Raw genomic sequence first — 16,238 nt, forward strand, 5'->3', positions numbered from 1 at the left:
TCAGAGCCTGGAGTTGTTTGGGGAAGTTTTAGTAAGCTCAATACACACAGAGGAAGCGCATCGTTCATTTTTAGTTTCATTTGTAAATGAAAGTGGCTTTAAAAAATTAGGAAATACAGCTTTATTTCACCTGCCAGCCAGGTTCATCGTCTAACCAGATTTTACCTGTCACACACTGCCTCCTAGTGGCTTCTTTAGGAAGCACACCCACACTTGTCACTTATCACTGTAGGACATTTTTGAACTGAAAAGACGGACGTAGCAGTTCAGAGGCTCACTGACTTCAAGCGAGCAAAACTGCCCATTTTTTGGCAGCAAAGCAAAGACACAGTCAGGGACAATCTCTGCGTCAGTGTAGGGACATTATCATGTGATCATCTTAAGGCAAAGATGAATTAGATTTGACCCAAAAAAAAGCTGTAATCTTTCCCTTACATGATTGTATCTTTACATAATTAAACTTTGATGCCATGATGAACCATGAACTTATTACAAAGATGTATATCTAGCTGCAAAATATTACAAGGATATTGATATCACCCCATTGTCGGCGGCGACTGTCTTCATCAAACAACTCAGCTCATTATGGAACATACATTAGGTGATGTAATGTGATGAGTCTGCTGAAAGTCATTATATGATAATATTGAACTATTATCCAGCCATAATAGGAAGTGTTCTAAATGTGTAATTCCTTAAAACAGTTCTGAAATGAACTAGTTGTCTGATCTTTCTGATTGATTATACTTGACTGAATTGTTTTGTATAGGGGAGGCTTTTGTATAAGCCCTTTGGCTTCCTTCCTCGCCTGCACATATCCTTTGATGTTCCATTATTGTAAGTCTTTTACCATGATGTTTTAATTATGTGAATAAAGACAGAGGCAGGGCTAAAGATAAGGTAGGGAGATTAAAGCCCTGGAATTGTTTAGAATTTCGTCAGAGTACATCTCGACGTCTATGACTACTGCTCTGCCTCATAAAGCAGCCACGTATGAAACTTCACAATGACGCTATTCTTAATCACCAGCAGTTCCCCAAAAGCATGTAGGCAAAATTATCGCTGTCCTTTCCTTTGCTTCTCTCTTTTTTTCTGGGTAATTAGCCAACAGGTCACACTGAGTAATGGTCTGGGATCAGTGCAGAGTAATTACACTGGGGGAGGATTGACCTCGGATATGCCTGCGCCTAGGGGTGCCTGTGTGTGTGTGTGTGTGTGTGTGTGTGTGCACTTGTGTAGGTGTGTCAATGAGAGACAACAAAAGTAAGACAAAAATTTGAGATGAAGAAAGTGTGTTAGTGTGTGTGTTTGCATGCCCTTTCCTGACCTATGGACAGGCAGAGACAAATCATCCACTGCCCTCCACTGGTCCCTCTTCCCCACTTTCAGAAGGTCAAACCGAATTAGAGACAAATGGCTTCACTTGCTCCTTCTTCCAAAAGGACTATACCTCAGTTAGGAAAACAAATGTACTACAAGATAATCTGTTTATTTATGCAATATAAGGATAAATTCCAGTTCAGCGTAGAGCATCTGCTCAGCTGAAATGAGGATATTTCTTCCGTTCTTTACCATCACAACCGGAAGACAAGACACAATGGCACTAAATGAAGTGACTCCTCAGTAACACCCTTTAAAAACAAATTTCTGCCCCACACCTGAAAGCAGCACTATCTATACCCTTGACTTCCTGTCTACTTTTTTTTAGTGTTGTAACAGTTGAAATGGAAAGAAAAATCCATCTCTGCTACTTGAACATCTTTTTCTCCCTTAATAAAACAGTAAGGTAGTTACTAAATGAGGTTACTGGGTGTGACCCCAATGATAACCTACGAGTTGGCTTTATCCCAGTGATAACTACACTATTTATGGTCAACCTCTCTATCTAATGACCCCTCTAGGGTCTAGTTACTGTATAAGTGAAGTCTATCTTTGGTGTTAGGATGAGAACAACTCTTTGTTTCCCTGCTCCAATATAACAAAGTAAAAAAGGGAACAAGCCCAATCCTTTGGTCCCTTATATATGTATATTAATCCTTATCATTCCGCTCCCAGGTTTCAACATTGAAAGAGGCTGGAAATAAGGGTCTCTGTTTCTTACATTTGAAATCTGGTCTGAGAAGTGATAAGAAAATGTGCTATTTCTAACCAAAGGTGGTCTATGCTCTTCTGTCTAGAGATGTTAGATAGAGCTTGTTCTGCAGTGTTTGATGGATTGATGAACAGCAGGCCCGCCCGTCAAGATAAGGTTCCCCCATCTGGCTGAACACACAGGAGCAGACCAGATAAAAATCAGAGCGAGTCTAGTGTCTGTAGCCTGAAGTGAACCTATCGGTGAAGTCTCTCTTTGTCATTTTCCTTGAATGTGCTACAGCAGTTTAACATTACTTATCACACCAGTTTAAAGTCATTACAGATACTGTAGATTTTTGTAGATCTGCCCGCTATATCACAGCTATATCAGAGTTAAATTGTGTCAAATGTTAAATTCTATTTTATGACTTCACATTATACAAATGTTAGTTTCATGCCCAAAAGTATGCGTGTGTCTATGTGACCTCTGCTGACTTCAAGCAAAAAAATGATGTATTTGCTAATCATCAATCTACCACCAACTGCAGTTCACTTTAAATTCTGTGTATGTGTGCCCACATTTTATTTCACGCTAACCTTCCACATTAAAACCTCAGTGTGTCTCACTCTCTGTGACACTTATATCAAAGTACAGAGGGATATTGGCTAGGAAGCTGACTGACATAGATCACATGACCCCAGAGAGAGGAAGTACACTGCAGTGAGGTCACACAGCAGGGAAAACAATCACACTGACAGAACACGGAAGGAAGCACAGGATACTGTGTGTGTGTGTGTGTGTGTGTGTCTCTGTGTGTGCAAATGGTGTGTGATGTAATTTTTTCCCTGGAAAAACTGAATGGGCAGGAAAGCAGCTTATCAAATAGACCTGTGACAAGCCAATAAAACAATGTGTGTTCATGCCTTGGATATGACTTGGACTTTGGTGGCAGGTACATTACATTCATTTAAAATCTGTGACTATTATACATGGGCCCTCCACGCCACCACGCCTCCACGCCTAGCTACAACGTCCCTAATGAAGAAGAGAACTCTAGAAGAGAGCCATGTAAAACCTTCACCATAGACACAGACAAGAAATTTATGGTCATATGCTGTAGAAACATTATGGCAACATGACACACAGAGACAGACACTGGGACAGTGGGAAAAGTGTCTATGAAAACACTGGCCAAATGAGAAAGTGCCACATTTCCAACTTTGTATTTCAGACTTTGTACTTAGAGCCAGTATAAAGTACAAACCAGGATTATGTAACGAAATGGACTAAATCATTAGGAAAACACACCCATCATTATGTTTCATCAAGAGGTAATTATAAAATACTTGGCAATGGGGTTAATAGTGATATGGGGACACTGATTTATCCAATCAATACCACACAGTTTTCCCTTTTTACTGTAGTTTTGTGATCTAGTTTCATGGCTAAAGGCACACATAAATAAACAAATAACACACAGAGCAGTGATGGTTAAAGCAGCTATAATTAATATTTTTTATAATAGCAATGTGTCATATGATGATGTGAAAACAATGTGAAAGTGATGAACCTGGAGTGAATTATCCGCCAGAGCTGCAGCTCACCTTGGCTTTACACGGCATAGTGAGTTTCGGCTCATTGTTAAGCTGCCGCTCCCGCAACTTTACTGTTTTGGTTCACTCCCATAGCCTAAGTATTAGGTGCAGCAGGTGGTTTACAATGGCAAAACTGAAAATCAGCTGAATACAAACACAGCATGCTTTTTCACATCAAGTCACAAGCTGCATCACAGAAACTCATGTAACCCTGTGGGCAAAAATCTGTCTCTCTCTGTTGTGTATAGTTTTACTGCAACTGTAACAGTAATTCCTATTTAACTGCCATACTACTGTCCTGGTGCTGCCAAGGTTATGCTTTCATCACATAAGAAAAACCACCCGGCTCCAATTCTGCATTTGGATTACCACAAATACAGACAGACAGTCTGCTCTTTCTACAGACAGACAGGCCTCCAAGGACATGGTTACTTGTATTACTGACAGACATGCAGACATCAGATTAATCAAACAAGCAACTCCTGTTACTGGCTTTTTTTTTGTTTTTTTCTTAGTGAGAGATTTGATACTTGGGTTAGTCTGTTACCTCAGTGTGAGTGGGGAGCGACCAGGACGATATGAAGTAAGAAGAAAAAGTGAAAAGAATCAGAGTCCAAATGAAATTAAATCTGGAAATGTGACGACATTCTTTACTCAGTGGGATTTGAATGTAAACTAACTAACAGCCAAGAGGGAAAAGTTGCCCTTTCCTTATCACATAAGAAAATGTAATCTGGTTTCATTTGATTTTAAGATAGCCTATTACTCTCTTTAATCTCTTTTCCATTTATGGCACTGTCACATTAAACTGGTGAGTCTGTGCTAAAGCGGTCACACAAGCTGGTGAGCTAAATCCCAGCACCAAAGTGCCGCTCTATTTAATTAGTAATCTACTGTAGTCTCTGATTCAGCTTTTAAAAAAAACTCCCAAAGGAAATGATTTATGAGCAGACAGAAAAGGATCAAAGCATGTTAAGAAAGTACATCATCTTATCTATTCTCAGTGACTACTTAAAGTACATTTGTACCATTTTTTGAAAATTTGTTTTGTTTTATATTTGTTCTAAAAGCAAGTTTTTTCTGCATTTTTACATTACAAACACAGGTTTAGAGGAATTTTTCGGGCACTCTGTCTTTAGTCTCAGTGAAGATTGCTATTGAGAGCAGCAACAGTTGTTTTGTCTGGTGCTGAATTGGACCCTCATGCCGAGTGGGCCAACTGATAGAATCTTTATATACAAACACATTTTTTGTTCTACTCATTTGTCATGCCTAATCACAATGTCAAATTGAAAAACACACATTATTCACCATTTTTAGCAAAACACGAGAGATTTGTGTTTCTGTCTTTACTTTCCAGCAGCAGCGACAGCAAACTGATTAACAGAAAAAATAAGAACTGGGTAAAGATGCAGTATTTTGGATTTGTTTCCATTAAGAGTCTAGAAGAGGTGCTTGGCGGTTTCAGGATATGACAGGAAGGGGAAATTTGACTAGAACAAGTATGGGTTAGACTATGACATTCATAGGTAAAGCAGACTTACTGTCAGGGTTGGGGGATTTGCGTCCAGCATGGTTAGGTGAGGAGCAGCGGAAGGTGGTCACAATGGTATTGTGGTGTGGGTTGGGGTGGTGTGGGTGGTGCACTGCTGGGTGGTGGCCGTTGTTCTCTGGAGGAGCTCTGGTGATGCTGATATCAGGCTTACGTACATCCCCAGGACTGGGGGGCTCAAACTTGCGAGCATGATTCTGCTCAGGGGTCCGGCTGGTCCCGTTGTTATTGTTGCCCTCATTGCGCCGTATCACTGGGGAGTCAGTAGGCGTCTTAGCAAAAGTGACCTCCCTCTTATGGCTCATCTCGGGGGTCTTCGAGTGGCCCAGGACTTCAGGGCGTTTCAGGGCGCTGTTGGTAACAAAGCGTGTGGAAGCGGGGCTGGTGACGTTATCCACCTGCTTGTTGGATGAAGAGGAGATGTCGATGGAAAGTTCGGAACGGCGTGACACAGGCTCGGGGGTCTTAGAGCCTCCTCCACCCATGATGGAGCGAGGTTGGGTGTAGTTGAGGTTGTTGTTGTTGTTGGCGGCAGTGCCCAAGTCACGGTAGTAGATGCTGGTAGGAGACATGGCATTACGGTGAGGGGAGTTGGTTGTCCGGCGGGAGCCGGGGGAAGAGTGAGATGAAGTGTCCACATCCTCCACCTCAAAGGACCTCTTCAGAGCTGCATATAAGGAAGAAAGACAACATTAGCTGATCAATCAATTAACTGACTGACAGAAAATCATGTCGGTCCAAAATCTCCCAGAGGTGTTCAACATTGGTTTGCCATTTGTTGACTGCGGAGGTACATGATTCACATCACTGAATGGTTTGATGAGTATGAAACTCATCAAACCATTCAGTGACCCCTCATGCCCTATCAATGGGGACGTTGTCATCCTTTTTCTCCACTCAGTTTTCAGGTTTTTCCTTTAGTTTATCACCCATCTGTATTTTTTAAGCTTATCCATTTTTGTGCAAAATAAATGGAGTGGAGTAAAAAGTGCAATATTTATGTTTGAAATGTTATTGAAAGGAATATAAAGCAGCACATTATGGATACACTCAAGTAAAGTTTAAGTACCTCTAAATTATACTATGTATAATATATACTTATTTACTTTCCACCAATGCATAAAACAGGACATAAAATATTAAAAGTACATTGACTCACTCTTGTCTTACAAGTTCTTAACCAAAATACGGTCATCTTTCCCTTATAAACCAAGACTGCTGTTTATAGGAAGTAGGAACAATATCATAAAATATTCATTAAAAAAGTCATACCAATTAACTCCGCTGTAAACAAAGTGAATTGTTTTTCTAAAACACATTTTGAACAGTATCCAAGTAGTAAAGAGCCTGAGGTTTGAGGGTGGGGTAGCTGTAAAAGCAATTTTGGTGGCAACACAAAAGAAGCAGCACACACCAGCAATTAAGCCATGTCTATCTGATATCATTACATTCCCCATCACAAAAAGTTTTTCACTACAGTGCATGACATGTTTAAGTTGATTTATGTGTTGTTTTTGTCATGACTTGGATGCTACGTGTGTGGTACACTACAATATAAAACTCTAGGGTTTTACAGTGAGCCATTTGAAGCGTTTCATGAGATTTTATACTGCACACAAACTGCTAAGCATTTAGGCAGAAAATGTCCCAAGTCTCCCTCTTTATGAGGAACATGAGCAGGGAGTTAGAGGCACTTCCTTCCCCTCGGCTGTGACTGCACTGTCCAAGATGAAGATACTGAAGGATGGAATCACCCCCTGGGAAGACTGCACTGGCTCAAAATCAACTCAAATTTGACTCCCATCGCGGAATTACTGTGCCAAGCCAGTGGCCGGGAGCTGCTATCATAATGACACACTAGTTAGACCAGTCCACTCACGCACTCCCTTAAGAACATCTCCTGTTTCAAACAATCCAAAACTCAGTGCTGATTATTTGATCTGTTTGTGGCTTGTGGTGTGTCTGCGTGTGCACGTGTCTTTATGTCAGTAGTTCTGTTCAAAGTGTCTGTAAAAACGAGTATGTTTTGAGAATGTACACATGTTTATTTTTAAGCGACTACACCCACAGGGAGAGGTCCATTCCCCAGCCCCACTGCTCTCTGCGTAAAGCCGAAACTCTGTTAGGGGATGCGGAGTTCAACACAATCACATCAAAGCTGTCTCCCCACTCACATCAGCCAGCACCACTAATCTAATTTACTGCTGTAAGCTGCTTCATTCCAACATGGTGGACATTTGATACAATTTACCCCCCTAACAAATATTCAGGCCACAGCCAATGCATTGTTCTCTTTTCGTCTTAGTCGGACACACCAAGGACATTCACCATAGGAATAAATGGATCTGTACACACGTCTTGGAGTTTATGGTGATTTGTGTTACAAATCTCCTTAACCCTCCACCCCTCCATGTAAACCCTTTATCTAGACCTTGAAGCACACTTACCTTTCATCTGTGGCATTCTTACTCTGCAGAAGACTGGTTTTCTAAGTGTTGCTAAGGCTCCAAGGCTAGCTATAGTAACTCCAGATAGTTTTACAGTACCTACATTACATGTGGAAAGCATGAAATGTCCCTTAATAAGCAAACAAAAGGTCTTTGTGTCAAAAACACAGTAACACAGCCACTTATATATATGCACTTCAACATTTCCTCACACTCCCGTTGTTTATTTACTATGCTGAAGTTCTGATGAGAACCGCGTTCATTATCCAATAAGGCACTATGAAAAAAGCTTTAAAATCCATCCTTTGATACATACAAAAAAGATTATATACAACAAAAAACTTGCAATTCATAAGTGGTGTCCAAATCCACAATGTCACTGGACTGTGTCCTTCTTACCCCTGCTTTCCTCTGTCTTTTTTTTTATGATTGTTGAGAGGGGAGTCCAAGGCTGTGGCTACTTTCAACTCAGGTCAGAGAATAAGTTGGTCTGCCAAAATCAGTCTGCAGATTTCATAAGGAGCTAAAAAGGTTGTGATGCACGCTAAGGCTGCACTGTGTCGCGATCCGTTTTATCCTCCGATGAGAGTCCCAACACTTTAGGAAATTGCGTACACTCCAATATCTCCTGACCCTTGCTTGGACTTTTGTTACATTTTGGAAGAGCTGTAAATGTGAGAAGTAAAGCTACACATGGGAGTGATATCAGGACCCTTATTCATAAGTTTTGTCACGATAAAAGAACTGAACCAAGACATTGTTTTTCTAGTGACCTGTTAAGTGATCTTAGATTAGTAGATTAGTAGTTCTGTTCTTGGCTGCTTTGTGATTATATGCCCTCAGGTCTAGAGCTTTGCTCTCAAGCTGTTTGTATTTAGAGACTGTGCAGTCTCTAAATATTCTGCTCTTCCGATTTAAGAGCAGAAGTGAATTAGATTCTTTCTGTGCTTTAATGTTATTGTTTAATGTTGGATATTTCTCACTTAGATGACTATTTAGCTCTTATATTTTTAAGGATCACGCTTCTTCCCACCGAGTCGGTGGTTTTTCATGTGGTCAGTGGTAGTTCTGTCTCTCTTTCTTGTTTAACTAAAGCAAAAGGGGAAAGGAAGGGTATTCTTTGCATAAATATCATAAATATCGCATCACAGAGCAAACGGAACAGTACTTGTTCATGAGTGTGGGACTGACAGATGGATGAAGGAGTAGCGTTCCCAGTGAAACGGCATTCCTAGACTATGAGCTGGAAATGAGAGGTCCAGTCTACCTCAGAGGAACCTCATTAACAGCAGCCAGGAGTCTCGTCTCCCCACGTCCCTCCACTACCTATCACCGCCCAGTGTCTAGTATCTCACAGTGTCTCATGTGGGAACTAATGCAGCACAGATAATACAGCTCAGGATTATTGGCAAAACAAAAACAAAGATGGAGGCAGCTGTGTCCCTACTTTGGTTCATGGTCATTTGTTTTAATACAGCCCAGGTGTGAGGCGTTTTTATCATTGGTGTCATCACTTAAATCTCAAGGACATCCCAACCAATGAACACAAACATCTCAGTATCATCTCAGCCCAGATGCACTAATAAGAGATAGTCAGGAGTTAGTGGGAGGAAACCGAACAGACAGACGGGAGGGAAGGAAGGACAAAGGAGGAAAAAGCGACTGGAGATAGAGAGACAAAGAGGTTGAAGGGTTAGAAATGGGGCGTTTAAAACAGGTCAAGACAAAGTTGTCACTTATTGAGTTCTCTGATGATCTAGTCATCTAGAATGACATCAATGTTATATTGCACCTGCAAAATCCAAAATAAGGGCCAGGAAACAATGTAAACAACATAATCTACATTTCCATGTATATTCAATCATTATTACAACATAGCCATAGTACAATCTTTGCTGCTCTGAGTTACTATGTACAGTACTGTGCATAAGTTTTAGGCACTAAAAGTGAAGTGAGATTGCTTTCAAACATAATGCTATGAATGGTTTTAATTAAACAAATAACTGCATACAAAGTGCATTAAACAGAAAAAACCTAAATCAAATCAATACTGTGACCACCCTTTGCCTTTAAAACACCATCAATTCTACACTCTTTGTTCTTCTTATCGCTGAAGATAGTTCTTTATGACTATGGCTGTATGTTTGTTGTTAAGCTGCAGAATGAATTTGGGACCGATCTATGTGTGTATATATATATATAACAGAGAGACTGTTTATTGATTAATTCATTCTGACGACTGATCTTAAGCTGCTGTTAATGACTTTCAACAATTTCTACGGATGTATCACAATAAAATTCCTCCAGCCAAGTGACGGGATAATGCCTCCTGAACTCCCAAACAGACTTTTAATGTAAAACAGATGGAAAAAGTGCTGAGTTTGCATGAATACCAAACAGCAACAGCATATTATCAGGACAAAGAAGAGCAGATCCAGAAAACAAGGTTTCTCACTACAACATGATAAAACAGGGAAAGTTAGAAATAAAAGCAAGGTTCTCTTTTCTGTTGATATAAATAAGGCTCAGACCTTATTTGCTAAAGTTTGCCCAGCTGTAATTTGCACCGGTAAACAGAAATACCATAATGATTAGGCAGCCTCCTATAAACTTGTAACTGTTAAAAGGACCACTCTTTACATAAAAATACAGTTAACTTAAAATTCACTGCACCCGTATTTTAATTAATAAAGGATCTACTTCACTGTACATAGCCTTGAACACATAATCACTCTTGTAATTCTAGCCTCGGGCAATAAGTCATGTGATCAAGACAGTTACTCTCTGTCAAACACTGGTTATATAAAACCATTTCATGCACTGGCGAATTTGTCTGTTGTCAGTCGCCGCAGAATACAAGTCGATGTGGTGACCAAACCTCAAATCTGACCAGGCCAAACAACAAACGATAGAATTTCACACTATGCTTGGTCAGATAAAGCTTTAATGCTACACTGTCAAACACATACTTCCTCCTACTGCCCACTGATGGTGTTGCGTTTCCTAAAGCTGACCAGCAGCAGTGGAGCTCAGATTTACTGCATTGTTCCCTACTGGTCTGGCCGACACCCTGTATCCAGCCCAAAGGAATTCTGAGAGTGTTAGAGGTGTGTGATAAAGAGGGAAGACATGTTAGAAGATGTTGGTGCAGAGCTTGGGTCAAATTTTTAATTTTTTAATTTTCTTTGCAGTAATGTTGAAGTACAAGATGTTTAAAAGGAGGATCTGAACCCCAATGAACAAATAGGCAATTTCACCCCTGACTGAAGCTGTCTGATTGCACACACACACACACACACACACACACACACACACACACACACACACACACACACACACACACACACACACACACACACACACACACACACACACACACACACACACACACACACACACACAGACAGACAGACAGACAGACAGACAGACAGAGAAAGTTATTCAGGCAGCTGTTAAATAGCTGGTCTGGTGCCTAGCTTCAGGCTCTCAAAGCCTCAACCTTTGACAGGTAAAGCCTTGTTCTGTTCCTTTGATCAAGTGTTGGTTAACTATCTCGCTCATGAACAGATTGATTTACATCAGTGACCAGGGAAGATATGAAGAGAGAGGCTGCATTCCACCCAACACCTGCTGACACACACTGTTTGGACTGACTAACAAGGGAGAGTGGGGAAGAGAAGAGCGGTTGGCAACATGGACTGTTACAGAGAATATTACATGAGATTAACCGGAGACCTGTGACCCCTGAGCATTCTTACTTATGAACCGCACATGCTGACACAAAAAATATGTTTCAGCAAAGAAAATTAAAAAAAAAAATTACGAGAAGGCAGGACATTGCCAGTAAATTATTGGGTAGATAACATGATGATGCAAAGCCATCACCTCTCCTGCAGTCTCTGGGAGCTTAGTGTGTATGTGTGTACATTTGAGTGTTTGTGTGTGTGTGCGTATGTGTGATGATGATGATGATGATGATGATGATGATGATGATGATTGACTAATAAAAGGTTCAGTAAATTGTCCTGCAAGTCTGAAAATAACACACAGTACATAAAAAAATTGAATTTTTATTTAACTGGACTAACACAGACATAATGGCAATGCTTTATGCGTTTTTTTTCCTGCCACCTGTGGTTTTAATATAACTGTCTTAGAATGAACAGGGCCACCGTGAACTGTTAAGATAGTTTTGTATTTACATAATCCACTCAAACTAACTTAATACCAGACTGGCCTCTGTGCCAGGTTTAGAAAGTGTACCACACACATGCACTCTCTCCATTTCCATGTTAATTTCCTCTCTGTGTCCACATGTCACACTGGAGCAACAACATGGCAGCTTTAAGCAGATAATCAGCCCAAATACCTTGGAGTGGACACAAAGTTCAGTTTAGGTTGGCAAACATAGCTGGAGCCCATGTACGAATCTAGTAAGCCTCTCTGAATATACAAATAAGGGCTTATTTTGGGCTTGCTATCTGGTGACTCATAAATTTTCACCTTTTAGAAAATCATATTATTGTTTCAGTGTGTAGTTTCTATGGTAGTTTTTATCATCCATTTTCCATACTAGTCCCACACACAAATCCATCCAAAGAGGCATTATAAAATCTTTAGTGTGCTCACTAATGAAATTTTGCCTTTCCTTCACTCTGCCCGTTTCCCCCTTAGTGTGAGATACAGCACACTGCAATGTACTGGAAAACAATGATCTGGGATAACATGGGGATTTAGTCAGTCAAGTGTTTGCCATGCACCTCTCGCTACAGTCGCTTACATACACCACACTGGTTTATACTGACCATTATAATCTACTGGTGACACAGGTTATGATGGTCACTATTGGATACGCAGTGCTTTCCGTGTGTAGATGGTAGGTACATACAGAACGCTATCTTTGACAATACATTGCAGGAGCACATGCAGGGAGTAACCCGGTATTGGCCTTACTATAACTTCATTTAGGAGTTATCTATTTGCATTTTTGCTTTATTGCCTTTTAATGTCACTCTGAATAAACTAGTTAACATGATCTTCCCATCCACCTTTAAAATCTAATTTGCACTAAGATGGTCTGCCAGCAAATACATATGAGAATGTCTGGCCACCACTGACTGAGGACTAGGTTACTTTCACCCATAAAGGCCTAGGAATTCTCAAAACAAACTAGTTTGTCAATGTGACGTCTGGCGGAGCATTAAACAAGTTAACACATCCCTTTTTTCCGGTTACTGTGGTTTTTCAATTCCCCCGGACATGTTTCTTTCAGTGTTTTCAAACTTCTCATATAGGTCAGACACAGTAACACAGATGATTCACCAAATAAATGATGTGGTGCAGTGTAGTTGAGCAGTTGTGTGATTATTAAATAACTCCATGTTTACCAGGTTATTGGAAAGAATTCGTAATTATTCTGAACTTGCTAGTACTTCCACTGATCAGGATATTGTTGAGGATGTACACTTTTTCAGGCAACTGCTCTCAGCATCAGTCCATTACATCTGACAGTGACTATCGGCCCAAAGTGCAGCTGAGGGGACCATCCTGACCGGAGGAGGAACAGGAAAGAAGTGGGCAAGGAAGAAAGACAGAATAGCAGAGGAAAAGGACAACAAAGGGAATTAATGCCAGCTCCACACTGACTTAGAAAACAAAGGAGAGACACAGTTGTGAATGTTGTATGAGGAGTTAGATAGATGTTAACTCTTAGAGCTGAGGTTTCCAGTGTAGCGTGGTGTCAGTGCTGTGTTTCTTTCTATTATTGATATAAATTCGGTATAATCAATAACAGATGATAATGTACATGGACTTGGCTAGAATAGCCCGCCACCCTGATTTTAAGACAGTAACAATCAGACACAAACATGCACAGTTTCCCCAGTCACAGAAATACATGTAAGATACTTTACAGACATGCATACACAGCACATTCGCATACACAGTGAAAAGATATTGGTCAATATTAATACTACTCACAAACAGAATATGTCTGAGAGATGTTGCTTCTTTCCATAAACTGTCAGCATGAACTTTGTAAGTGATAGAAAAGTGGAAAAATAAATTACAAACCTTCAAAATCAGAAATAATTCCCTCCAAGTGTGGATTGACTCCAGAATCAGACATCTTTTCAGTCAGGAAATATCACAAAACTTTTTTTTTTTTTTCAACTTTCAAGTAGCTCACTGCTGATTCTGAACAAATTCCAAAACAGAGTCAATGAGAAACAAGTCCAAGCCCACAACTCTCTTAAAAGACCAACTTATTTTCTCTAACTTCCAACCAACTTTTCTATATCACTGCTCTCAAGCTTCAGAGAGAGTGAGAGGGCAAGTCTCCTCCCTTCTCCTCCCCTCCCTGTAGCTAGAAACACCCCCCCACCCCACCCCACCCCTCCCTCATGTCCTGTGTGAGTGTCAGTGTTTCCCCTGCCCCCCACACACTCGTGCATGCACGCGCAAGCACTGACACAGACAACAGACCCTGTTATACCCTGAAACCCTTTACGGCCAAAGGTGCTCTCAGGTCTGATTTGCTTATTCGGCCTCTGAGCAGCAAGCAGTGTGAGCAGTGCGACAGCATGTCCCAAAGTCACTTTACCCACGTAAACCTGCAGGCGAGATCCCCTCTTACAACTGTGGTTCTTCAAATGGCCTTCAGAAGGGCTGTGAGAGTTTGAGGCTTGAGTAAAAAAACCTCTAAAAACCAGCCTTGTACCACCAAATGTTGGATGAATAACACACCAATTTCTTAAGTCATTTCGCATGTTACCACCACGCATTTCTTGCTTTTTCACATGTCATTTCACACCACGTCATTTCTCTATTGACTAACCCCTAACCCCAGCCCTAACTAAAATGGCGTTAAATAACACGCAAAAAGTTTAAAATGTTTAGACATGACATGCGAAATGTCCTTAACAGTGGCATGCTGTTTATATGCCAGCCCATGATATCAGATAGCTGCCCTGTTAATTAAAGTGCAGTCACCTCTATAGTAGCTGCTTTCCTCAGGGCAATCAGAGGGTGATTCGTGCAACTACCCGCTCTTTGTGACCCCGTTATCAGGAAGAACATGGGAATTTGAACATGGCGGACACATCAGACCAGTTAATCTAGCAATGAGCACTTCTTTTGAGAGGAACACCGATGACAAGCTGGCTTTTTGAGGTAGCGGGTATGGTTACACTTCTGGTCCTTGAAGTTGCTGCGGCTAATTGGTGAATGTTCTTTGGAGCGACAGAGAAACGCAGTGGAAAACGTGTTGATAATATAATCTCAAGTGATAAAATATCAAAATTAGCTTTGTATTAATTAACTGCTTCCACTGTCTCCCTTTGGGATGCACTACAGGATTTCATATCCCTGAATCTACCACAGAAACAAAGCAATAGTGATGATATCTCTGTAATCACTTTTTCGTCATGGGTGAGCAGCTTTTTGCAGCTTCCGTTTTGGGGCCAGACGAAACCACAAATGAGATTTGTGATGTATTGTCCCTTATCCTGGGTCATTTTGTCCATTTCCACAATAATTGTTTAAAACATAACACTTAATGTAGAAGCTAGCCCCCGACGGGCCCTCAAAATAAACCAAAGAACTAAAGCAAGGGCAACAGGAATCTGGTATTTCCACTTGCACATATCCAGGAGATGCTGTCAGATATCACAAATCACAAACAGTTTTTCAGCCTTAGTGAAAGCAAAAAGGCACAAAACAGTGCTTGGCACTTTTATAGGCTCCAAATAGTTGGGAAATCCCATTTGAAATGAAAAGCTCCATTCAAAGGGGCACTAATAGGATGCCAAGCCCACCCACTGGCCCCTAACCCTAACACCTGAGAGGTCGATGGTGACACAGAATAACACCGTGTGTTTATGGTGCAGCCTGGTTGTTTTATAAAACTGCTGCAAAGGTGTCTCAGGATAAAGAACAGAGTATGGCGGTGGTGTGTGCACAGTATTTGCATGTATCCATCAATCAGGAACTTTACTAGGTAGAATATAAATCCCCTGAGGCGCTTGTTGTCATATGTTGTTCAATTAAGCTTCAAGACCATCTTCTAAGACAGCACTTCATATGCATTATACATCCTGGCAGCAAGCAGTGTAAGGGGCCTTTATAGTCAATGTGTTGGTTTGTGCTACCATCCATGTTTATATTTGTAGTGCACCATGACATGCACCCAAAAACACATCTTTATATATATATCTTTATATATTTATATATATATACTGCACTATACGTAACAAAGCATGTGGCCCCTCAGTGCCCATCCAGGCCCAAATGCACTGTAAACCACATGCCACAAGTATTCAATTAAACCAGAACACATGTTATGTGAAATACACACCTCCACCAGCCAGTGTGTATTTATCTAAACATGGATACACACTCTGGGTTGGCTGTGAGGCAAAGCTGAGCGACAGAATGAGGGAAAGCTCCAAAACAACATCTGGAGGAGCCTGCATATGTGCGTATCTGTTTGTACTGGAAGTAACATTATGTGAATATGTGCCTGTGCATACATGTGCTCCTGTGGTTACATGACTCTGATTGTGGACGCGGGT

General features: G+C 40.8%; 1 protein-coding gene across 3 annotated transcripts in view; it reads right to left on the reverse strand.

Moving 5' to 3' along the window:
• Positions 1-16,238, reverse strand: part of LOC120800031 (septin-9-like) — a 71,761-nt gene that overhangs the window by 37,696 nt on the left and 17,827 nt on the right. For 2 of the 3 annotated variants that reach the window (XM_040145769.1, XM_040145768.1), the window contains exon 2: positions 5,214-5,888. In XM_040145769.1, coding sequence (XP_040001703.1) covers positions 5,214-5,888 — 675 coding nt within the window. Of the gene's footprint in view, positions 1-5,213; positions 5,889-13,740; positions 13,966-16,238 lie in introns of those variants that run through there. The other variant, XM_040145767.1, reaches the window with a different exon arrangement.

The sequence above is a fragment of the Xiphias gladius genome, chromosome 15, assembly GCF_016859285.1.
Source record: "Xiphias gladius isolate SHS-SW01 ecotype Sanya breed wild chromosome 15, ASM1685928v1, whole genome shotgun sequence".
Classification (NCBI taxonomy): domain Eukaryota; kingdom Metazoa; phylum Chordata; class Actinopteri; order Istiophoriformes; family Xiphiidae; genus Xiphias; species Xiphias gladius.